Source organism: Candoia aspera, chromosome 6, assembly GCF_035149785.1.
Source record: "Candoia aspera isolate rCanAsp1 chromosome 6, rCanAsp1.hap2, whole genome shotgun sequence".
NCBI lineage: Eukaryota > Metazoa > Chordata > Lepidosauria > Squamata > Boidae > Candoia > Candoia aspera.
In genome coordinates, this window is record NC_086158.1 from 75,439,848 (window position 1) to 75,466,413 (window position 26,566).

The 26,566-nt window shown below is 39.0% G+C and overlaps 1 protein-coding gene across 1 annotated transcript; it reads right to left on the minus strand.

The window, feature by feature from the left end:
• Positions 1-7,613: 7,613 nt before the first annotated feature.
• Positions 7,614-26,365, minus strand: LOC134500267 (lipase member M-like). The gene is made up of 9 exons (XM_063307467.1): positions 26,273-26,365; positions 24,783-24,900; positions 23,892-24,090; positions 21,210-21,319; positions 18,225-18,361; positions 16,249-16,395; positions 14,359-14,430; positions 10,400-10,465; positions 7,614-8,031 (listed from the first exon to the last, which is right to left on the minus strand). Exons 1-9 carry the CDS (start codon positions 26,363-26,365, stop codon positions 7,795-7,797), a joined length of 1,179 nt encoding a protein of 392 aa, XP_063163537.1. The 3' UTR covers positions 7,614-7,794.
• Between the last annotated feature and the right edge of the window lie 201 nt (positions 26,366-26,566).

The window sequence follows — 26,566 nt, forward strand, 5'->3', positions numbered from 1 at the left end:
ACGTTTGGCCAGATATTAAAAACGGAGGAGTTGGCTTTTATAGGACTTGGTTTAAACTTGGTTTGAACTGTACATTGGTCATTGTACATCGAACAAGGGAAGATTGATATACAGTTCATCTTATGGATAGATCTAAGTCTCATAAAATAAGTTTGTGGATTTATTATGGGAAATAAAATATATAATCCACACAGCGGGGGGACTATAACACGCCATTTAGTTTGCATTAAACAGTTTAAAAAGCAAAAATAATTTAGGATCAGAAGCAAAGTATCATTAACGATTTGTCTTACAAAAGAGTGACGTGTGATTACTTTCCAAGACTTTGTAGAAATATCTTTGTTTTTCTTCCACTATCTGCAGTTGAGGTTGTTCACACCCAAAAAAGTTGATGAATCTGACATGTTCTTTTTCTGGCACAACATCAACAGTAATTACTTATACTGTCCATCTGGGTAGATTTACCGTTGTGCACACCACATTTAAAAATACTTTACTGATCTGAATTCAGAGGAAGTAATAAAATAGATGGAAATAGAATGAAATAATAAAGCTGCAAACTCTTTTCCCCCTCCCCTCTGCTGCTCTTGCTCCCCCACTCACATTGTAATTTTAGAAAAGGAAGAGATACTGTAGGACCAGCCCCAAGCTGCTGAATAATTCCTCACCAGCTCAAGAACAAGCATTTTCCACTGTTGGAAAAGCACCTTTCATCTTAAAACAATGGGGAAGCCCTCACCTGCCAGCCCAAAGTTCAGTCTCCTTGAACGTAGCTAAATTTTGTTATATTGCCTGTAAAATCAGGCAGACTTTGATTATCCACTGATAAGCCCACCACCAACTGTAATATTTTGTTCTGTTTTTAGTTTATTTTTATTTTTCATGTGTTTTTGTTTGCAATTCTAGTCAATGACTGTAATAAAAATATTCATTCATTCTAGTTCACCTGGTAAGTAAAGGTAAAGGTTTCCCTCGACGTAAAGTCCAGTCGTGTCCGACTCTAGGGGGCGGTGCTCATCTCCGTTTCAAAGCCTTGGAGCCGGCGTTGTCCGGAGACACTTCCGGGTCATATGGCCAGCATGACTCACGGAACGCCGTTACCTTCCCGCCAAAGCGGTACCTATTGATCTACTCACATTTGCATGTTTTCGAACTGCTAGGTGAGCAGGAGCTGGGACGAGCAACGGGAGCTCGCCCCGCCACGCGGTTTCGAACCGCCGACCTTCCGATCGACAGCTCAGCGGTTTAACCCGCAGCGCCACCGCGTCCCTTAGTTCACCTGGGGGGCAGTGTTAATGAGGAAGCTTTGTTAACAACATGAAAAACTGCTGGCATTCCATTGTCATCAAGCGCGCTCGCGCCTGGTTATTGAGGTGCCTGGTTATCTCAACGTTCCATGCTTGTTAACGACGGAATCTTCTGCACGGCTTTTGTTTTACAATAGAAAAAATACTTTTCCCATTGTCTGAAACACATTCTGCTACCCCAAACCTTGTTAACAAATCAGATCCCTCAGATTTCCCACTTCTCAACAGCAAAGTTTATAAAAATCTCTTTCTATTATTCAGGGCCCTTTTCCTGGTAAAGCAGGCACCCAACGATCTGGCAATTTCTCTTCGGTGTTGTGCTCCTTACTTCGGTGAATTTCCATGACATCTGTAAGTGATATTAAAGCCTTAGCACTATATGTAGAATATATTTAAAAAAAACAACCCTAACATTAGCTGATGACAATTTAACTAGCCATATCTTAATTTTGAAATCTGCCTGGAGAGCTTGGAAAATTGTTGTTAACATAATTAAAAGGTTATGGGGTAGTCACTCCATATGGACCCTATATCTCTTTGTCCATATTTAGATAATGTGTTAAACATAAAGAACTTCAAGCATGAGTTAGAAAACGTTATCGTTTAGATAACAGCAACCAAGCTATGGAAGCTGTTACAGCTAGGGATATTGTAAGTATTTCATTAATGGTATTTTCAACATTTGTAAGAAGACATGGAAAGGGACAGATGGATTTTCAGGTGGTTGTATATCAGTTGTTTCACTTTAAAAATCCAAACAATATTTTAGCTGATTACTTTTTCCCACTTTTCCCACTTTTCATTTTTCATAGCTAATCGTACCAGTTATAATAGGATTTAAATACTTGGTTGCAGCATTATTTGTGTGAAGTGATTAGACATGTCTTCATTCTAAAGGATTATACTTTGGGAAATGAATAGGAAGAGTAATTCTTTTTTTGAAGAAAACTAACAAACATCTAAAATGGTATTGCAAGATAAAAATATTTCCCATACAAATGAAGGAGAAAAAATCAAAGAATATACTTCAACTTACCTAGTTGTGCTGTCTGGCAAAACCTGGATACTGAATAGATTCTACACAAAGCTTACAATAGAATATAATTTGAATAAGTATGTAAAAAATAAATAGAAGATAATTACAAGGTGTATAAACCAAAAGGTCCTTACACAACCAAGCATGATCCATATTATTTTCTATTGTCACCTGATCACCTGTATTTTTGTTGTTTATTCATTCAGTCGCTTCCGACTCTTCGTGACCTCATGGACCAGCCCACGCCAGAGCTTCCTGTCGGTCGTCAACACCCCCAGCTCCCCCAGGGACGAGTCCGTCACCTCTAGAATATCATCCATCCACCTTGCCCTTGGTTGGCCCCTCTTCCTTTTGCCCTCCACTCTCCCTAGCATCAGCATCTTCTCCAGGGTGTCCTGTCTTCTCATTATGTGGCCAAAGTATTCCAGTTTTCCCTTTAATATCATTCCCTCAAGTGAGCAGTCTGGCTTTATTTCCTGGAGGATGGACTGGTTTGATCTTCTGGCAGTCCAAGGCACTCTCAGAAGTTTCCTCCAACACCACAGTTCAAAAGCATCGATCTTCCTTTGCTCACCCTTCCTTATGGTCCAGCTCTCGCAGCCATATGTTACTACGGGGAACACCATTGCTTTAACTATGCGGACAACTATGTTGTCCGTGTGATGTCTCTGCTCTTAACTATTTTATCGAGATTTGTCATTGCTGTTCTCCCAAGGATAAAACGTCTTATAATTTCCTGTCTGCAGTCAGCATCTGCAGTAATCTTCGCACCTAGAAATACAAAGTCTTTCACTGCCTCTACGTTTTCTCCCTCTATTTGCCAGTTATCAATCAAACTGGTTGCCATACTCCTGGTTTTTTGAGGTTTAGCTGCAACCAGCTTTTGCACTTTCTTCTTTCACGTTCATCATAAGGTTCCTCAGTTCCTCTTTGCTTTCAGCCATCAAAGTGGTATCATCTGCATATCTGAGACTGTTAATGCTTCTTCCAGAGATTTTAACTCCAGCCTTGGATTCCTCAAGCCCAGCATGTCACATGATGTGTTCTGCGTACAAGTTGAATAGGTAGGGTGAGAGTATACAGCCCTGCCATACTCCTTTCCCAATCTTAAACCAGTCTGTTGTTCCATGGTCTGTTCTTACCGTTGCTACTTGGTTGTTATACAGATTCTTCAGGAGGCAGACAAGATGACTTGGTATCCCCCTACCGCTAAGAACTTGCCACAATTTGTTATGGCCCACACAGTCAAAGGCTTTAGAATAGTCCATAAAACAGAAATAGATGTTTTTCTGAAACTCCCTGGCTTTTTCCATTATCCATCGGATATTGGCAATTTGGTCCCTAGTTCCTCTGCCTTTTCTAAACCCAGCTTGTACTTCTGGCAATTCTTGCTCCATGAATTGCTGAAGTCTACCTTGCAGAATCTTGAGCATTACCTTACTGGCATGTGAAATGTGTGCCACTGTTCAATAGTTTGAATATTCTTTAGTGTTTCCCTTTTTTGGTATGGGGATATAAGTTGATTTTTTCCAGTCTGATGGCCATTCTTGTGTTTTTCAAATTTGCTGGCATATAACATGCATTACCTTGACAGCAACATCTTGCAAGATTTTGAACAATTCAGCTGGGATACCATCAGTTTCTGCTGCCTTGTTGTTAGCAATGCTTCTTAAGGCCAATTCAACCTCACTCTTCAGGATGTCTGGCTCTAGCTCACTGACCACACCATCAAAGCTATCCCCGATATTGTTATCCTTCCTATACAGGTCTTCTGTATATTCTTGCCTCCATTTTTTGATCTCTTCTTCTTCTGTTAGGTCCTTGCCATCTTTGTTTTTGATCATACCCATTTTGGCCTGGAATGGACCTCCAATGTTTCTAATTTTCTGGAAGAGGTCTCCTGTCCTTCCTATTCTATTGTCTTCTTCCACTTCCGCGCAGTGCTTGTTTAAAAATAATTCCTTATCTCTTCTGGCTAACCTCTGGAATTTTTCATTTAATTGGACATATCTCTTCCTATCGCTTTAAATATTTTAGAATTTAAATATTTAAATTTTAAATATATTAAAATTTAGAATATAATTAAAAGTTCAGGGTTCTTTTTCAAGTAAGGAATACAAACTCGTTTTTTGAGGGGTTGGTCTTTGGGAGATATGGAGCAGCAGTGCAAAAAACAACTTTTAGTATAAGCTACAATCAAGTATAAAGTGGTGTCCTTATTATGCATCTCTCCACTTTTCTTCTTATGCTGCATTTCAATAACACTCCACACCGAGAACAAGTATAAACCTATGGTGCCAATGACTTCTGTGTCATAGGCTGTTTCCAACATGCCATTTTAAAGCCACGCTGGTCATTTTATGACCAATTAAAATTTGGGACTAAGACTGGGGAATTTGAGAATTAAAGCTACCCTTAACCATGGAAACTCACTGGGAGGGTTTGCACCAGCCACTATCAGACCCATCTTCTTCACAGTGGTGTTGTTATGGGGAAAATTTGAAGAGGGTGCTATAGAATTGGATTTTGAAGAGGTCATTTAGGATACCAAGCCCAACCCCCTGCTTAGTTGAGGATTCCAAATGAAAGCATCCCCAACAGATGATAGATATTTGAATGAATCTGGCAATAGTTGGTTCCACAGTTAAATTGCTCTTATGGAATGGAGATGGAGCAGGAGAGCCTGCCCCTTCAAGATTCATTAGAAATTGCCTTCCTGTAACTTGATTCTATTCTGTTGTCAACAGAGAGCAAGATTCTGCTGCCTGGTCCTAAGTAGCTCCAACTGAGGTTTGGCTTAATTAAGGGTGTTGTAATCCTTGTTTCCCAAATCTCGAAGCAGATGTTTGTTTTGTTCTCCAAAATTGCTGACATATTTTGAGACTAGGCATCCTGCCAAGATCTGTCTTGTCATCATCTGAACCTGCCTGGTCTTCCTGACCTGACAACTAATTGGCTCATGCCCTTCAGCCTCTGACTCAGAGGAATCAGGAGACCATAATGATTTCTCTAAACAGTCAATATTTTGAATTTTCTCTTCTATGCTAGCAATCTAACTCAATGTTACATGATCTGTAAATGTGATAAACATTCCTTCTATCTCTTCATCTATGTTATTAATAAACATAAAGGTATAGAATTCTGGATGGAACACTATGGCACCACTCAGTGCTTCAGTTCCTGAGGAGCTGCTGGTGACCATCTCTGAGTATGATCTTCAAGCCAGCTATGTAGCCACCACCATCATGCAATCCAGCCCATATTTCAGTAGTTTGCTAATCAAAAGGTCATGGTGTGTTTACCCACAGGATAAGCTGAAATTAAACATTATATGACAAGCTTTGTTATGGATGCATCCTGTAATTACCACATAGTTTTTACATTGTCAGTATCTTTACATTCCATATTCCCAGGTATTGATGTCAGACGGATATGATCTACTCTAGAATTTTCCCAGGTATTGATATCAGAGTGACCAGTGTGTGCTTGAGCACACATACAGCACGTGTTCTAAAGCTGTTCTGGTTTCAGGATATAAGCTGTAAATGTAAATGCTAGTATCCTCATTTTGTTTTTTCAGCTTTGGAGCATGCATTCAAGGATCAGCACAACATGAGTATAGAAATGCAAAGGTTACTCTATTGGTTTTGGTGGTTTGTTGAGGTTTGGAATGTGTGCACAATCACTTCACGTCTGCTATTGTATCTTGTTCATGCTGTGCTTTTAGAGTGCATTTAATACATACTTCATTGGTATTTTGAGCTCTGTGGTGTTTTCATGGGCATTGTAATGGTTCTTGTTTTAATATTAACATTATTTTCATGCAAATATTAAGCATCACTTTTTTAAGGAGCCATCCCTAAATCAAAAAGGCACAAAATTTCAGCAACAAATTGTTATGTATGCCTATTAAGGAGAAAAAAGGAAAAACAAAAAACAGAATCCTAAAACTGTTGCTAGCTTCCATTGTTTGCCATGAACATTTTTTAAACATTTTATTCCTTTGGTGATGTTTCTACAGGTTGTGTGATAGCTAGCTTTCAGCATGGACTATCATCTTATCCACTTTTATAGTCTTGGGGTGAAAACAAGGAAATGAAACTCTTGTTCTAAATCCCGATTGTTTTCGCAGGACAGTAATGATAGGAATTCTTGAAACAATGCATCCCAAACACAGTTTGTTTGGAAAGTTCCAGTGATATGGTCTAAGAGGAGCTCTTTTGTCCCAGCATAAAACAAAATATATTTTCTGTTATACATGAATCCCTACTGGTCATCTGTGCTGCAGTCAAAAGTCAGAAAGGCTGGTCACCTATTTTTCTTATCTCATCTATTTAGACACCTGTATTCACAAACATCAACGCAGGTCCTCTCCTGCTTTTTCTGGGCCTTTCCAGGAATGAACTCTCTACATGAAGAGTGGGGAGAAGACATGAGAATTCCAGGTCTATACAGTTGTATCCTCACTCTCTATAGGGTAGAAGATTAACTATATATTGTGGAGATCCTCCATTATTTATAAAGGCTCTCCATATCACAACTAAAATAAGTAAAAAGGTAATACAAAGGCACTATCCATCCTCAAAGCTCTCAGCTGAAGGAAAGAAAAATGTCCCTTATCTAGGAGCAAGCCATCTTGAATGCACTGATTTGTTTCTGAGTAGCAATGCATAGTGCTAGATGGTAGCATTGTGAGTAATACTCCAGTAAAACTCATTAATTTGGAAGTGGGGGAGGATAGTGATATTATATATTAGTAAAAGTTCCAGTGTTGTGAGAAAGGTGTTCCTGATGTAGATGGCCTGTATAACTCTGGCAGTCAAGTGGGTGCATCTGGGCTGAATTTGCATCCAGCAACTAAAATCTAATCAATGACAAGGACTAGAAGACTCAAGACTGAACCTGACAACTTACCAAGCATTTCATAATAAACAAAGCTTAATCCAGAAACAATACTCTTGAAAACAGTAAAACATCATCCTGTACAATATAACATAAGAAGGGGCAGAATATAGTCATGGTGATACATAAGCCATAATAAGGGCACTTGAAAAAGAATTAATGAAGGCTATTTGAAGAAAAATAAAAACTTGCTTTTTGCCATGCAGTATTTTGTTTTTTCTTTAATAACATTTCTTTTAGCTCATATAGTTAAAGCATCCTAAACCATCTTAGGTTTTTACTCAGCCTAACATAACCAGCGTAAAGAGGAAAAAAAGCAAAACATGTTAACACTGGAAAGATTGAGATAAAAGAGGTAAGTGGAGAAGTGTTACATTTATAGTAGCTGTATGCTATAAAATTGGCTAATTAGTAACTAGAAATTAACTTATTAACTAAGTTAATTTCTAACATATTTATTTTCCAATATAATTTAGATTTGAAGAGCTCATGGTAAAAGTAAATGAAGGGTTTAAGATCTTGCTTCTTCCATAGGTTCCAGCTCTAAAATTAAACCTTGTACTTCTTCATTAGCTTAAGTATATCATTATACAGCTGTTCTGGAATATCTAGGCCCCAGATAGGATCCATATGTTGCCAGTCAGGAATATTCTTATAGAAAACCAAATGAGTGATTCGAGAAATCAGTAATTCAACATCTTTTTTGGTTGCAGCAATGTCCATTCCTCCACTCCACACAGCTACTGGCATTGTAACGTCTTCGATTTTATAAAATGGAGGTGTTGTCTGTTGATGAAAAGAGAAAAAAGAGCAATGGGTTTCATGGATCAATTGCATTTTTAGGTATTTCCTACTTCAGAAATACCAGGTCCTAGGAACTGATAGTTTCACCCTATCTACAGCAGCAAAAGTTTGCAGGCAAAACTGCCTTCTGAGCAAGAACCCTGTATTACGAACGGCAGCCTGCTGCAGGGTCAGTTCTGTGAGGGCCTTTACACTATGCAGTAGTCTATTAAACATGCTTATGTGTTCCAGAATTCTGAAAACAAAAGAACTATAATTAATATTATTATTGGATTATGGATAATGGATAATGACTCCAGAGATGCGTCACCTCTCACTCTGGACAGGGTACACTTCCTCAGACAGAACTGGCTCACAGTTTGGAGGTTCTCCCAGACTTACAGTTCCTGCCACGATCAGGAGATCCTTTGCACAATTACGTCTTGTGTGCCTTTTCTGGACCAGGAGGCATTACATGCTGTCACTCATGCCCTTGTCACCTCACAATTCGATTACTGCAACCTGCTCTATACAGGGCTACCCTTGCAGGCTATCTGGAATGCACGCAGGGTTGGGCATCTTGAGATTTGCTCATGAGGTCTGCCCATGTTACATGTCAACTGCCAGTCAGCTTCTGGGTGCAATTCAAGGTAACCTTTAAAGTCCTACAGCCCAGCTATCTTCAAGACTGCCTGCTCTGAAGTGAAGCTGCTGGTCCTGTAAGATCTGGAAAAGAGGTCATCTTGAGGGTCCTCCAAAGGAATTCCATCTATGGGCCCCCAGAGTAGGGCCACCTCAATGATGGTGCCTCTTCTTGCCTTCACATAAAAGAATCACTTCTTCCCTACTGCGTTTCTAAAAGCAGGGGAAAATGTGTCTCTGGGAGGTAGCATTTGGTGGTTACTGCTGGTTAGTGCTACTGTACTGTAATGTACAGGGTGTACCAAAAGTCAGGCCGCATTCCCCAAATCAGGCCCCATACACAATTTATTATAAAAATTACATTAAATGTTTGAATTGACGTTTTCTTCAAAACATTGCCTTACTCCTTTGATGCATGACCTTTGAACATTCCTAGGTACAGTAACATTTTCTCTGAAAAGAATATTAATAAAACTTATTGTGATCAGTATGCCCTGTGTGTTAACTGTCACTGTTCTGATGTTTTTAACTTTTATTTCCATTGTATTCCACTCAAAGCTATTTTGGAGTGGAGTGGCATGGAAAGATCTTTGGGGCAGATGGGCAGTGATATAAATTTAATAAATAAATAAATAAATAAATAAATAAATAAATAAATAAATAAATAAATAAATAAATAAATAAATAAATAAATGGCTAAATAAATGGCTAAATAAATGCATAAATAAATAAAATTTAATTTAAAAAAAAATATCCAGTCAAAACCATTTAACTAGTATTTGAGACTAATGGTCTTAAGGGCAATCAAATAATAAGCAGTTGATCATTTACAGAAAATATAGCACAAGGAATATTTACTGTAAAGCTAATGTACAAAGCAATCCAATGGGAAATAGTAGCAATCTGAGAATTTAGCTTCCTGTTCAGTTCAGTGAGAGAAAGCCAAAGGGTTCAGAAAGCTGGTTCAGGGCAAGAAAAGCAAGAGATTTTAAAAGTAGCATGTTCAGTTCAATGGGAGGTTAAAATGGCACCAAAGTGCACAGGTGAGTTGTGATTAGTGCGAATTCAAATAGCTTTGCTGGCTGAGGAATTCTGGGAGTTGAAGTCCAGATGCCTTAAAGTTGCTAAGGTTGAGAAACTGTTCTAGAGTCTAAGAAGGCAAAGTGCTGGGTCCAGTTCGTTCAGTTTCTGTAAGGCCCAGCAACCTCCTTGGGGCTATACTTGGCTTATGTCCAGGCTGGGAGGCAGGTTTCTCTCTGGGATAATAAAAAGGCTGGCAAGGGAGGGAGAATGTCCAGTCTAGCTGCCCTCTCTGCACTTCTTCTGAAGGACTTCAGCTATGGGTGGAGATAGAAAAAGCAGTGCATATACAAGCAAAGCATGAGCAGGCTTAAGATAGAGAGGTGGGCTTTTTCTCCTCATTGTATAAGAGATATCTGCCCCAAAGCAAAAGTAATCAGTCTGAGTAATTCTCTCTTAGAAAACAAACAGCACACAATCAAGACTCGGTGGTTAATGCTGATAATCACAAAAAGTATGATTCATGTAGATGAGATAAAGTGGGGGGAAAAGCAATATTAAATAGAGATTATGTTTATTTTCAGAAAGACAGGTAAAATCCAGGAAAAAAGATACAGGATATATTTTTAAAAATCCTGATTTCAATAATTTCTGTATTTTTCTTTGGGGACTATCAGATCAAGCCTCCATCTCTATTGCATATCCTTACCCTGTTATATATGTCTTTGTTTGTACTCCCATGATCAAAATATTTAAATTCCTTGGAATAAATAACCTAAAAGAAATGAAATAATTACCCAGTTTGAAAGCTGGTTTAGTTTTTTTTTTAATGTTTGATTTATATGTATCAAACCCAACTTTATTTTGGACTTAGACCAGAATAGTCAAAACACTGATTGTAAATATATATATGTATATGTACACACACACACACACACACACACACATGTATACATACACACATACATATGCACATACAGAGTATATATTCAGGCAGTAGAAGTAATATGATATAATAGCCAATATGCATTTAAACATCCTGATTCTGACTTCAAATGTTTTGTTGAGATCAGTACAGTGAAGTTCAGACATACGGTAAGTCCTTGTTACTAAGGAACATTTGGTCACTAAAAATGTGACATGTAGACCATACACATAGCTTCTGAAGTTTCTTTAGAAGAGTAAAAGCAATAAAATAATAAAAATAATAAAATAGGTTAGTAAACGGCACAGAAAATATATATGAACATATGAAAGTACAAAAGCTATGTATGTATGGTGTGTATGTGCATGTATTACTGTGTGTGTGTGTGCAAAAGCCACTTATAAAAAAAAAGAAAAAAAAACATCCCAATGTCATGAGGGCACTTAACAGGAACATTTAAAGTGCATGGGAGAAGGTGCTATGAAGACCTACATTTGTGTGCCTCTAATGGGAAGAAGGAATGACCTTGAGGGACAGGAGGAAGAACTGCTACCCAAACAATGGTCAGGTAAAAGAAACCTGAGTCCGGGGCAAAACTGTAGCCTGAGAAAACGTCTCAAGACCCTCCCTCTTTCTCACAAAGATAAAGGGACGGAGGGCAGGAGAGGGAAGCACATTCAGACTTGCAAGAATCTGTTACTACATCTTTATAATAAAAGTAATATTGGCCTGCATGACTCTGGTTTCCTAATCTGGTCTATCTTGAAGGACTGGCAGTGGCTTAGGAAAAGTAAAAACTTAGAAATTAAAATTACTACCATTTTTGCTTATGACAACATTCATAAAAAATTCATCCAAATACAGGAAACACTGATCTCAGTTCAAAAACCATAAATGGATTTGTTATCCTTATTGTATATGAAATACATAGTTTAAGAAGAGGGGCATCTTGATACATGGGTTTCAGTTCAAATTCACAAGCATTACTTTCTAAGCTTGAAAATCTGCTCCAACATGACTCACTATTCAGGAATATTCTCCTACTCCTTCCTCCAGAGTGTCAGCTCTATAAAGTAAACCAGACTAAAAAACCAACGTCATATAGGTCAGGACTATTTTTATTGTAAGAGCTATAGTTATAGAACCTTGCAAGTGCTTCCCCGCTCCCCTTTATCTTCGTGTGAACTAGGGAGGGGAGAAGCACTTTCAGACCTGTCTGAGATGTTTTCTCAAATTAGTTTCTTGGAATGGACTCAAGCCATACTTGTCTGGTCATTGCCTTAGCAGCGGCTCTTCCTCCTGTCCTTTGAGGCCATTCCCTATTCCCTCTTCACAGAGTGGTGGAGAAAGAGAAGAGAGGAAAGGGGATCCTCTAGGAATCCTGCCCCTGCATGCCTATTGTTCCAAGACAGGATATTCTGGATCCTCTTTCTACCAACCCATCTTGGTGTTTCATAGCAGGGCCAAGTGGTTTCTGATTGGCTAGATGGTAATCCCTTGCTTACGGAACTGAATGTTTTGGGGTAAACAAGGCGATAGGTATGCAGTTGTTTACTTCAAGGGAAAACACATTTTTCTCAGAATAAATACCTTTGAAGTGGTGAGGGGAACCTTATATTCAGAAAATAGAGGAGAGTGCTCTTTTAAAAGGCGGAGGCTATTGGAGGGCAGAATATGCAAGAAAATGGGAGAAACCCCCAATGAAATGAAAAGGAGAAGCCACTTCTGTCTCACTGTACAGGAGTTATGGTGTCCATTGATGTCTGGTGAGGCAGAAGGGATGGCGGCAACTCTCTGGGTCTCTTACCTTGTTGTAGACCAGTGTTTCTCAATCTCAGCAACTTTAAGATCTGTGAACTTCAACTCCCAGGATTCCCCAGCCAGCCATGCTGGCTGGGGAATCCTGGGAGTTGAAGTTCACAGATCTTAAAGTTGCTGAGATTGAGAAACACTGTTGTAGACACTAACCTTCAACATGCCATCAAACACTCTAGCTTCATTTGGGCAATACAAAAGGGCTTAAATGTCACCTGGCAACAGCTCTGCCTCCCAAAGATGAGTAGCTGTCAGTGAAGTTTGGGAAGGGTGGGGCTCATTGTCCCAGCTTTTTGTGAACATTATCTCTTTTTGTGGCACCTGAAAGGACTTCTCTTTTTCTTTTCCTTCTTTCTCCAATTACGTTTTTCTCCCAGCTCATCCTGCTCCAGTTTTCTTCCCCGTTCTCTTGCTCTCCTTGCCCAGTGCAGCTATCCTTTACAGGTAGTCCTCGCTTAAGAACCATTTGTTTAGTGACGGTTTGGGCTTACAATGGTATTTGAAACACTGACTTAAAACCGGTCCTCACACAACTGATTTGGGCACTTGGCAACAGGTTCGCATTTATGACCATTGCAGTGTCCCGTGGTCACGTGATCTCCATTTGCGACCTTCCAGGCTGGCTTCTGGCAAGAAAAATCAATGGGGAATTGTGTGATTCACTTAACAACCATGTGGTTCACTTAATGCCTGTGGCGATTCGCTTAATGACCACTGCAAAAAAGATGGTAAAATCAGGTCAGATTTGCTTAATGACTGCTTTGCTTAGCAACTGAAATTCTGGTCCCAATTGTGGTTGCTAAGTGAGGACTACCTGTAGTCCTGATGACCTGATCAGCATTCTGTCTTTTTTCTTCTATTCTTGTTGGCTTTACGGGAAGGAAATATATGTGGGTATTTGTCTGTACGTGCATGAATGTTTGTGTAGGATAGGAAAAAAACATATGTGTACATGTACTTGGGATCAATTATTAAAGAGGAACCTTAATCCACAGGTAATGAAGGTTAATAAATAGTTATTAATTCAGTTAAGTATGAATGCTCTAGCCCTGCCCTTTTTGGAGTGAAGCATTGGGCCAGTTTGTCTACAGACTCATATACACACAGTATATATTTCAGAGACTTCTGAAATGGGGCTGGTGGGAATCAGGAAGCTTGGTATTGCATGTGATTTTTATGTCCAGTCCCTCTGGTGGGAGGAGATGGGCAGTGACAAATTCGATAAATAAATAAACAAACAAAAGTGTCTGCTTATATATATTTGTTCTCTCTTCTCTTTCTTTTAAGAGGTCATCTTAAACTCAGGATTAATTTCCTTGTAGGAAAATACCAATGGAGTCAGTTACACCCAGTTGAAAATTTGGATGTTCTGGAACAATGATCATTGACTTTTTGTTCATATTTTCTAATGACTCATTTCTTCCACTGTGTTGAAAAGCCAAAGATATTTGGCCATGAACCTAAACTTCACCTTGTGCCCGATCAGGATTCTAGATTGTGCAAAGTGCTCAATTAATACGTACGCAAATGTCTTCATTTAACAAGAACAGGTAACAATACTGGGAAAGGGTTGATATACTCAGCACCGCCTCACTTATGCAAATGGGTTAAATCAGGAATCAGAATCTACTTATAAAATTTCTGATAGTTCCTGTTCAGTTACTGATGCAATTCAGCATTGTAGAAACATCTGCAGAATCATCCTGTATATTCCATGTGAGCGGTAAGTACACATTCATTTAAATGGCACCCACTCATATGTAAATGAATAAAGAATTGGAACCTGGTGATTAGTTCTTAAAAATGCAGGAGGGAGGGAAAATATTTAAAAAGCAGATATACAAATCACGTCTTGTGTACCGAACGAAGCATTTGGTCAAATACAATATTGATTCTGTCTTGCAGTGAAAAAGTAAATTACATTCTACCTGTCCCCAGTGAGATAGTGTTTTAACAGATGTAAAATCTGGAAAGATGCCAACATAAACATCTGCTCGACTCTGGAAAACAAGAGAAATTTACATTTTAATATCTATCAGCAAATTGCACATACCTCCTAGTTGGTGGTATGTGGGCGACAGTAACTGCTAGTAATCTTAGTTTGTAAAGATAGCATGACCATGCTTAGAATAAAACTAGGCTTCAGTTGCCCTAATGACCTACTGGCCAAAATGTGCCCAAACTGACTTAATAATATCTTATCATTACATTTAGGAAGGAATGCTATATGTGATATGGGTATGAATAAAGCTGCTAATCCTTTGTAAGAGAGGATTCTCATACTGATAATAAGGGTACCATTATATAAGCACAGCCCAAGGACAGATTGGTCCACCTTCACAAAAGAGACTGGCACCTTCCCTGTTACCGAAGGTGCAGGAGGAAGAAAACCACAATATAACAGTTTTGAATAGGTTCCACACTTGAAAGAGTTACTTGCTGCAATGTTTGTGTTCTTACTTCAGCCTTTTCCCTAATCATTTTATTAATCTGAGCTCAGAGATCATTGTTCCTTTACAGTCCTACTAAGGAGATCAGACACCTACCCTACTCTTCATCTTATTAAAAAGCTTTATGTGAAAGCTCAATTGATCAATGCCATGACAGGCAGAAGAGATCATTATTGGCTCATCTGGTGACAGCCATCACAAGTAAAAGATTAAGACTTGGAATGTAAGAGGAGTATGTGGTAAAGAACCTGAATTAACAAATGAAATGAAAGGAAGAAAAATAGATATGTTGCAGGATTGCAAAACTAGGAAAAAGAAGTGGTATGTATGTAATGTGAGACTGGTTTGGTGTAGTGGTTAAGGCACCAGGCTGGAAACCAGGAGACCATGAGATTGCGGTTGGCAAAGCCTTCGACGCAAAGCCAACTGCACGACCTTAGGCCAGTCACTTTCTCTCAGCCCTAGGAAGCAGGCAATGGCAAACCAGTTCTGAAAAACCTTGCCAAGAAAACTGCAGGGACTAGTCCAAGCAGTCTCTGAGAAATGGACATGATTGAATGGATTAAAAAAATAATGTATGTAATACATTTGAATGAAGGTGGTCTGATCTTCTGTAGTAGAGCTGATGAATACATTCAGGGTTTATAGAAGGGCAATTTTAGGCACAATTTTTTTAAGAAGAAAAAAGTGAAAAAAGTGTAGTGCTATACATCTACTTTAAAGTCCTGGAGAAAAGGCAAGAAGTAAATCTAAATAATAACAACAACAACAATACAACTGTCCAGATACTAGATTCAAGCTGCACAGATTTTGCCAGTGTATTACTATATTTAATTTTTCTGTACCTATTCTTAATTTACTTTTTCTCTAGATAATATTCAGTGAAAACTCTTGGTAAAAAAAGTGGGAATTTCGAACACTGAATCTAAAGCACTATCTATTATTATTGTTGCTGGAGCAAGCCTTCCTGTCCTCCTATCAGAATCTTCTTGACTTCTTCATCCTCAAATATGAATCAACAATATCATTTCATACTGAGTTGTGTTCTATTTAGACAGTTTTGGTGCTACAGACACAAATTCAGAACAGGTTTCTAAAAGTCAGTTTTCACTCAGTGTTTGTTCAGATAACATTCTGAGAAAACAACTATTTCAGAATTCTATAGTCCAGTCATTAAAGGAGGGAGGCTGTTCAAAATGTATTATACACTTATAGGTAAAAATGTGTCCTATAGCAACAAAAGAAAAACAGATGTGAGATATATACTTTTGTTATTTGGATGGCTTAAGCTGTTTTCTTTCTTTTTTTCTCCCTCTTCCTCTCCCATCTCCTCTATAGAAAATATAAATAAAAATAGAGTTTACTTACTACGTTTAGGTTTTTTATATTACGTCCTCCCAAAAGGGAAATACTTCGAAGGCAAAGTCTATCTAACATGGCATGGCTGCATCCATAGGCCATGAAGGCTTTTAATTTGTTATTTAAAAGATAATATTCCTTCTTGCCCCATATTAGCTGTAAAATAAAAATGCACAAACATTAAGTCTTCCTCCTTTGCCAATATCTGCTTGCCCAACTGCTGATTGTGCATTTGCTGAGTCCAAGTTCCTTCACTGTGTATAAATCTATGCACATTCACATATATACATTAAACACAAATGTTAAGTCTAAAAGTGTCTTCAGCCTCCAACCACTCCCCCCACCCCCACCCCAGATACCACAGAGATCTAAAAGGATTAGGATGGATGTACTTCCTAGATCCAGAGCCCGACAAAGGTTATCCATTAGTGTTACCAATGCCAACTCCAACCCATGTCCAGCCTTGAACCCTGACTGAAGGGGGTCCAGATAATCCACTTCCTCTAGGGTGCTCTGTATGGATTCTCCATCATAACCTCAGCAATCTTTCCTAAATGGGTGGTGCAGCACAGCCTCCTTCAAAGGCTGCCAACAGTATGCCCTCCAGTATTTACAGGAATATAAACTGTATCTACACAAACCCACATTTTTCAGAAATGTATGATATAGTTCCTATTTAATAAATACAGAGATAAATGGGTATATTAAAGAAAGGGACTAGTGATGTGCAAAACTTTCCAGATAGGAAACATTCCATGCATAGAATAGCTGGTTTGGGGTCAAAATGGGGCTGTTTTGTTCTGGATAGAGGTAGTTTGGAGTGGGAGTGAGGAAAAAGGAGATCAGCAACAGAAGAGAGGCAAGGAAGGACTGAAGGGGCTGGAGGCAGATAAGCTCATGGGATGTGGCTCACTAGAATATTGTTAGGGGCTGAAGACAAGGAAGGGAGGGGCTAAGAAAACCAGGGGACAGACAATCCAGTGGGATATGTCATGTTAGGATACTGTCAGCAATGGAGGCTGAGGGGAAGGAGCTGGGAATATTGGGTGGCGGTAGACAGGCTGATGGGATATGATGCATTGGGATATTAGCATGGTACCAGTAGCAGCAGCAGAGAGGGAAGGCATGAAGAAGTCTGAGGTAGGATGCACCTATGGAATATGCTAAGGGGAAGGAGTAGGTGACACATATTAATCTTACCTTTCTTAGCCCATCTGGATTTTGTTTTGTCTGAAACCCTGACCAACCAAATCATATGGAGTTCTACAGAATCAAGGCTGACTCCAACCAGTTCAGAACTGACTCAAAACCCTTGGAATGCAACGGGTTCTTCCAGATTTGAAACAAAATAGTTTCCCCATTTCATGCCACTTCCAAAAGGGCTTTACAATTCTCCCCTGTTAGGGGAGAATTGCAAGCAAAGGGTGTGCTGCTCAAAATGAGTCCAAAGTATTTATATTAGGAAAAAGATGTAGCAATATCCATGTGAATTTTCAAGCAAACTTTCTTCTGCAAAAGTATTAACTGAAATACACGCAACTCTGCTGCTTCTGAAAAAATGTATTCCTGTTTGAAAGCAGTGTTTCTCAACCATGGCAACTTTAAGATGTGTGGACTCCCAGAATTCCCCAGCCAGCATTGAAGCCCACATATCTTAAAGTTGCCAAGCTTGAGAAACACTGTTCCAAAATATCCAGGCACTATCAACCAAAACCAGAAGTCTAACAAATTTAACCTCGTAGAAATACTTGGGTGGTGAGAGACCCTTTACAGGCTATTTGAACATTAGTTAAAATTAATCTGTCTTTCTACTAAAAAACAGGCTAAGTTATAATTACTGGTAAATAAATCTCGCTGAATGCACAAGCATCCTCTTAATACATTTTTTGCAAAAAACTGATCATAAGTGGGCTGGCTCTTTCTTTCTAAACTTCTGTATGAAAAAATGAGTTTAATACACTAACAAAAACATGAGATATACTCACTTTTCTGAGACCATCAGGGACTTTTCCCAGCATGCTGGGAAACCCTGAAATACCCATCAATGTGTAAGCAGGAGTAAAACACAGAAAAAGCCTCACTTTTTGAGCAAGCTGGGGGAAGAGTGAAAAGGCAATAAATCCTGTAAAAAGAGGGGAAGAATTCAGCTTTAAAACTGCATGATGACCAATGTCTACACTGCTGTCTGGACCACTACAACTTTTATTTCTGTTTAGTTTTAATGCTGGGCTGAATCCTACCCTGTATTTTTGAGATACTCTCTGCTTCCTGTGAAGGAAGCAAGATTGTCTAAAATTCACTTAAAAATTCACAGGCTAAGGGCAGGAGAAGTTGCACAACCCACATAAAATACATGACTGGCTGGGGGATCTGTTTTATTCAAAGAAGCATCATGTGTTAAGGCTGGATACTCATACAGAGCCTTCCTTTCCCTTAAAACTACTTGGAATGAATATGTGACCAGGTAGCACTACATGACCACTTGACCATTCCAGGAAATATTGCTGACTGTAGGAATGGAACCTTTTGCTGTTACAAATACACACGGGGCATTTTATTTCAAAAGCTCACAGCTCAAACACATTATTAATAAGCTACAACCCTTACTACGCAATGAAACTAAACTGCACTTTCTCAGGCACTGGATGGCAGGCCCATACTTACATACAGACAATCATCCAGCCCAAAGAAGATTCTTACAAGCAACAAGAAACAACATGGCAATGATGCTAATATGGGAACTAGACTGTGTGACAAACCCAGAAATCTATCTTGCCTGTACATCTATGCCAACAGCAGCTTCAAGTAAAAGCAGCATCAAGTAAACATTAGAGGTGCCGTCACATGCTGTTCCTCTAATATGATATATGCCTTCATCTGCCAGTAATGCCCCTCTGGATTCTATGTAGGACAAACAGGCCAAATTTTTCAAAAAAGAGTTAAGAATACAAATTTGACATCAGGACTCAAAACAAAACCGAAGTAATATCAGAGCATTTTAACCTGCCAGGACACTTTATTGAAGACCTCTGAATGAAAGCCAGTTTGGTCTAGTGGTTAAGGCGCCAGGCTAGAAACCAGGAGTCTGTGAGTTCTAGTCTGCCTTAGGCATGAAAGCCGGCTGGGTGACCTTGGGCCAGTCCCTCTCACTCAGCCCAACTCAACTCAAAGGGTTGTTGTTGTGGGGAAAATAGGAGGAGGAAGGAGCGTTAGGTATGCTCACTGCCTTGCGTTATTTATAAAAATAATAAAGGCAGGATAGAAAATAAATAAATAATAAAAATAAACAACCGTTTTGAAAAAAACAAGACTTTAACAGCACCACTGAGCAAGAGATTGCTGAATTTACCTCCTGTACATCAAAAGGTTTCAGGCAATCTCAGAACATCTCAACAAACAAAATGGGTTTTTAATACATTACAAATGTTAATTGATAAGGCGCTTGTAATCTGTTTCACATCTGCATAACCAACCTGTCTTCCTCTCCGTTCCCCCCCAAATTTCACCCCAACTTAAATTCTGCAACAGTCTAGCCACTCTACGCATCTGATGAAGTGAGCTTCAGCTCACAAAACTCATGCCTTTTCATCAAAGCTGTTAGTTGGGAAAGGTCCAAACTCCTTCTGAACATCTAAAGAAATTCTTCCTTCTTTCCATCTCAGTGTTCTTATTCCCCCCTCCCCACATGTAAAGGCAAGGGCAGGGTGAGTGAACAGTTAGAACAGTATGCATTTTCAAACACCTGTAACAAATAAAGACTGAATTGGTCTTTCTCCGTGATAAGTAAGATATCACCTATTGGTTTGAGTTTTCAATCCAGTTGAAAGCAGACTACATTAATCTGAGCATTTATAAGAGAAGAATATGATTGCTCTGCCAATAAATTTAAAAAATAAAATCTTTTACTTTCATATTATTAGTCAAACAAGACCAGATCAGGGAAATGTTAACATGTTACTCAGGGAAATGTTAACATTCCTTTTGGTGGGTTAGCTTTAGAATGAAGTATTTTCTTCCCTCAGCACAAATTATTAACTAGATAATCAACTGAATTTGAGAGCCAGTGTGATGTAGTAGTTAAGGTGCTGGACTAGGAGTAGGGAGACTAGACCTCCCTTAGGCACAGGTATCAGCTAGTGACCTTGGGCAAGTCACTCCTTCTCAACCTTCATCACATCAGGCTCTACAACAAGCTGGCCCAAAATTAAAAACCCCATGTCACATCATTCACTGATAGCTTCACTGTAAGAACTAAGCAAGCATAATGAAAAGCTAGTAGACAAATGCAGGACTTAGAAGAAACTTCAGCTGAATTAATAGGGACACCATTCTTTAACTTGCTAAAGACTAGCAAATGAAGAAAGGGCCTTAGAGAAAAACTGGTGGTAGGGTGGACATTCCCTCACTGAACTCCACATTATGGCTCTGAGGTCTTCAGAGGAGCATCCCTGAAGTCCCTCTGTGAAGGGCTGCAGCACCCCACTTCCAACTGATAGAGGCTGCAATGTTTCCCTTCGGTCATCAGAAGTGGCTTCTGCACATGAGCAGTACATGCAGAAGAGGCATTTCTGTCAAACGAAAGCAGCAAATCCAATTAGCCGGGCTCTGGTTTGCAGAAGCAGAGTAATTCACTTGCACAAGGTACTTTGCTGAGTTGAGGCAAACACAAGTTACCTAATTGGGGCAGAGCGATTGCAATCTACACCTCTCAACTCCATGCAGGGTGAAACAACACTTTAAAAGTATTAAATAAATATCCTCATAGCTTTTAACAACCTAGTTTCTGAAGCCTCCACAACAAGATCAATAGAAGTCTGGGCATAGGATGATAGGGGCAAAAACAAAACAAGAAAACCAAAACAGCATTGCCTTCTTGCCTAATCTGCAAGCTTGCTTGAAAAAAGAAAATGCTGTATTTTTACATTCTTATCAAATTGTGGCAAGAATACATATGTCCTTTCTTAACTTACCTATTGTTCCTCCCTGGGCATGGCCAAAGTAATATAATCTGTTTTGCTTTGTTTTCTGCAGAATGAATGCAATAGTTGCTGGGAGATCATATATGGCCATTTCATGAAAACTGTTAACAAACATATATATGCACACAAACAAAAATCAGTTGTGATTCTGCTCACCTAACCTATTTTCTCTAGATATGAGGATGGAACTGCAACTTCTCCCAAAAGCCAGAGAGAGGCAAAAGGCTTGGGTGGAGCTAGTGTAAGGCACTCTGGAAATGGTTATGTCTCAAATTGTATTTATATCTCTATTGGAGAAACCGGAAATCATCTTTCGTTGCTTCACTTTTATAGTCTCTTCTTAGTTCGTTAGCTAACTTTTCTTGTTTCTCTATATTTGTTATATTGTATTGCAACTATATATATTGAAATTGAATAAAGTTCTTATAAAAAGAAAAGAAATTGTCAGATGTCAGCAGAAGCCAGGCACTTGATCAATCCTACACCCCAGGCAGAAGGGCCATGGAGCATGGAGCCCAGCTACCAGGTCATCCCCGCAGCTGCTTAAATTGGTCAGTTGGAGCTTGGCAGATCAACCACATCGCTGATGAAGTGTGTTAGACTGTGTCCATGGCAAAAGATTGTGGCAGGAGAAGGAAACCAATGCATTAAAACTGGAAAAGCTAAAGACAAATTTTAGCTGAGTCCTGCGTGGGCTGGGCAAGACAGTGTTGTGGTGATGCATCATATAAAAACTGCTTACATGGTTATGCCTAATTTGGGAGACATGGCAATAAGTACCTGCAGTTTGATGAGGGATGACTCTTAAAAGAACTGCCTTTTAAACATTACCTCCATTCTTTCCCTTCTTTTGTGTCCTCTATTGTAAATCCAGAGTGCCAAGATGCTTATTATCACCTCATTTGCCATAAATTCAACTTTATTTTCTTATATTTTTAGAGTAACTTATTGCAGAGAAGGATCTTCGAATACTTTACTGCTCCTTTTATTTGGGAATATCCATGAAAAAATTTTTAAATGGTCATGGACAAGTAATAAACTGATTGACAAAATGTCTCCCTGTTTCTCTCTTTTACTGACTTTGGAATGGTCTTAATTCTAACTCATGGAAAAAGGGGGAAGCAAGTGAGTGGGAGAAAATGTCTAAAGCTGTAGGTCATCAACCCTCTAGCCAAGTTCTGACTGGTACGATTTCTGATCCATCCTTCCAGCTCTACCAGGTCAGTTCACAGTAACTCTCATTACTATCTCATTGATAACTTGATTGTGAAAAAGGAAGTTGCCCTAAAAGGTATTACATAAACCTGGGTGAAGGATGAGCTAGATTGACCTTGATCTAGTTCTGCTACTTGGTTTCTCAGTGCAGCATCAGTCCAGCCAGCGGGGTCCGGGGGGAAATAGAGTTCCTCTGGCCCTTAATGCCATCCCAATATAACCCCACAATTCAGAACTACATTAGCCTTGAGGGCTTTAACTTGGGATATTGTTGCTGAACTAGGACCAGCCTGAGATTTCATGGCTACCATGACCCCGTCCCAAACTGTCTAAGTGGAGCAAATGTTCAATTTAGTTTTTATTTCAGACTGGGGGAAGAAAGGTGGCCTGCCTATTGAGGGAGCCCTCCACCCACCCCCCATCATGGCAAAACCACCCATTGCTGAAATTGGGTCTTGGGGGTCATTTTCTCTTGCTGGGGTGGAGGAGGAAATGTGGCAAACAGGTTCTTAAGTGGGAGGCCTGGCCATATCATGATACATCTTCATTGAAGCATTTCAACTGGCTACCAATTAACTATTAAACCAGATTACAATTATGAGATATAAGGCCATAAACATACCATCTAGATATTGCCTTCACCTGTTTGATTGTCAAGGTGGGTAGGCATAATCTTGCTGGGTGTGCCCAGAACTGCAGAATGCCATCCTTGTACATAGTTGCAGGAAACATTCTCTGTGATAGCACCTACACTTTGGAGTGCTCCCTCCTCTGAAGTTCATGAGGTTCTTTTAGGCACCTATTGAAAACTTCACTTCTTCATCCAGGGTCAGTGTTTCTCAACCTTGGCTACTTTAAGATGTGTGGACTTCAACTTGCCCATGGCTGACTGGGGAATTCTGGGAATTAAGTCCACACATCTTAAAGTAGCCAAGGTTGAGAAACACTGCCCAGGGTTTATGAATGTTGGATGAGTGTTTTTGAATTTCTGTTTTTCTTTTTCTTTTCCCTATTCTTTTTAAACATTTACATTTCTATATTATTTTTAATGTATTGTATTTATTATGCATTGCACATTTCCTACATCACTTTAAGATGCTTTCCTACAAGAAGTGTTGTAAGATGATAATGATGATGATGATGATGATATAATGCCCCCTCTTGAACATATGATTTACACACATCCTTTAACCCTTGACAAGTTGCACTTAAAATCTACATTTTATGCTAAGAAAATCCAGTACTGTATGGAATTTATATATTTTTAAAAACAAAATTAAGTTCTAATACTGAAAACTTCGGTATTAGCAATGCCACAAAATCTCACATTCAGACCATGCTTTCAGTATATATTGTTCATAATTCCATAATTCAGTCAAATTTGTTCACACAGGTGTGAAGGTATGTATATCCTTAACTTTTACTATCTATCATCCCTATATTCTCTCTTGAATTTACCTGAATTCCCAGAATTCTTGCTGGTCAATTGAAAATTTCTGGTGCCTTCTAGACCAAGTGGTCCCTCTGTTATTTATTATCCAGACATCATAACCAGCATCTGATAGAAAAAATCCCAGGCTATTGCTGGGAAGATTTGCAATCCAACATCTCCCTTCAAATAGCATACCATGTACCAATAATACAACTGGCTTAGGCCCTGGAAAAGAAATCAAGAGTGTTATTCATTGCATATTAGCTGTGTTGGATATATCATCCCCATCCATTGAGTTGTTTCTTTAATGTTAAGAATAGAGGAGGAGTAGAAATAGAAAAGAAGGACCTAATGCCCTACTTTCAATCTTTACTCTGCTGCCACTTGTACATGAAAGGGTTAAGGTTTGAATAACCAAAGATCACCCTGTTTGGGAATATCCATGCTAATTACTCACAGTATTGTTTTCAGCGGCTTTAGAAAGTTCTGTGCCTTTTGATATTAAGATATGTAGATAATGTTCATTCTTGCCACTGTTCATGTCTTTCTCTTTGTTTTTGCTGGGATTTTATTTTGTTCTTGCCAGTTAGCTGTTTCAGTGTTTGCTGTTGTTTAATAAATAAACATTCAAGCTCTATATATTTTTGCTAGCTGTACTGAGTGGCATGTATGCTGGCTCTGATCCAGATATAAGGATTAACTGGGAGTGTGCTAGGTGCAGATTAAAGTGAAAATTACCTACATTTTCCAACAATCTATTTGCACTGTCCCATATTTCTAGAGAAGCCCATGCAATACTTCTCTAGAATTGTAAAAAAAATGAGTATTGCTTGCCACAAAACTTTTTAGCCACTTCTATTACGTTATTACTTCACATTTATACACACACCCTTTGAATTGCTACCTTATGGATATACCTGTCAGAAAAGGAAAATGTCTTCTAGAAGGAATTCTGTTTAACTTAAGATAATAGCCATCATCAGTCAGGACTTCATACTCTTCACTGGGATATCCCCAGTACTGGATGACTTGAGGCTGCAAATAAAATATTACAGAATATTATACCTTTGGCTCACATCATTTATAAATTCACTATCTGTTCAATGGATTGAGAATCCAAAAGATTTCTAGTTCCTTTTTTAGCGCTATCAGTGCCAACACAAAGCCAACGTTTTTGTGGCTTCACTTGCAGCTTTAACGAGAGAACAGTTCCAGAAAAGCTACCAAGACAGAAAGGGTAGAAATGATAAATACTGACAATATCAAAACCAATCTTGCTCTATACATTAGAATCTTCACATCTGGTTTTCACATCAGGTTGATCACATCTGCTTTCCTCCATGCCACAGCATAAAACCTTCTCTGATAATTTAAGGCAATCTGCCAAATTTGGATAGACCCTACATAGGAATAATTCACCAAGAAGAACATTTTAGGCTGGAATGGATCCTCGGTTAAGGCCCTTCCACACACACTATTTGTACCTCTATTGAATTGGCTCTATGCTCAAGTTATTGTCCTTGTTCGGCAGCAAAGCCAATTAACTTCTAGAATGGATGTGAAAATGGTTGATTGCAGTGGCAGGAATTCTGGCCTTGTCCTGCCTCTCATTTCCTTGGTTCCCCCCAACCCCAGAGATTAAGTTGCTGGGACTCCACACTTTTCTCCTGCTTCCTTTTGAATGTCAAAATGTCAAAAGAAGAGCACCTTGATTGCATCCCCTAGCAACAAGCACTACAAAAATGAAGTTACAACATGGATGGGAGGGGTCTGGTGCAGAGTCCACCTGATTTTCTTACCACGGTCAGCTGGAAGGAGCACTAAACTTTTCATGTAGGACTTTCAGTGGGTCAAGATTAGCAGAGTTATAGACAGTTATGGGCTGGTTTTAAATAGCTGCTGAGGTAAAAGGTGGCAGTGTGGAAGTATCCTACTGTAAGTCAAAAATAGGAATATCAAAATAGTTTAGTCCCATTTATAGTCCTATTTTGACTTACTCCAGATTCAACTCAATATGAGTGTCTGCAGGAGAGGAAACATCAAGATGGTGGCTGCAACCATATGATCAAAGCTCCATCTCTTTTTAAAAGTGTCATGTGGTATGTAAGAAGGGGTAGGGCTTCATTTTTTTACACACCACAGGCACTCCCAATGGCCCAAGAACTATGCCAACTTCACCTTCCACTTCCTATTTGCATTCCATAAATATCATGTCTGTAAAATAGTATTTCCTATTTGGGTGTCAGTTACAGCTTATTTAAATCTTTAGAAGTTTGTTTAAAACCACATGGCAGGCATGATATAAGCTTTTGTTCTTAAAATTCAGGTTTAAAAAGTGAAATTATAAGCATGATTTTATCACATGAATCCAATGTTGTTTTCAAAGGCATTCAAATAAGCAACTCACAATTGTCATGAATTCTTGAGGATTCAAATGTCTTCCGCTTACAGATCTTTCAGTCTGCTGGATTAAGCATGCCATTACCAGAAATAGCCACATTCTAGGTCTGTATAGAATAACAAGTGTTTCAAAGAAATAAAACCTCAAAATTTGAAACTCTTCAAGAAGATTTTTTAGATTGGTAACAGTAGTTGGTCCCCATTGATCTGAGCCTACCAATTGTGAGTGGCTGATCACTATGTTATAAACTTCAGACCCTCTGTTTATTTCTTTAGGCTTTCCCTGGAATAGGATAATTTG

Excerpts from the sequence above, each read along its gene's own strand:
- LOC134500267 (XM_063307467.1), bottom strand. The coding sequence starts at position 26,365 with ATGTGGCTATTTCTGGTAATGGCATGCTTAATCCAGCAGACTGAAAGA. Across the intron at positions 18,362-21,209 it reads TGCCCAGGGAGGAACAATAG|GATTTATTGCCTTTTCACTC; the intron begins GTAAGTTAAGAA and ends CTCTTTTTACAG. Across the intron at positions 8,032-10,399 it reads ACAAAGACATATATAACAGG|ACAACACCTCCATTTTATAA; the intron begins GTAAGGATATGC and ends TTTCATCAACAG.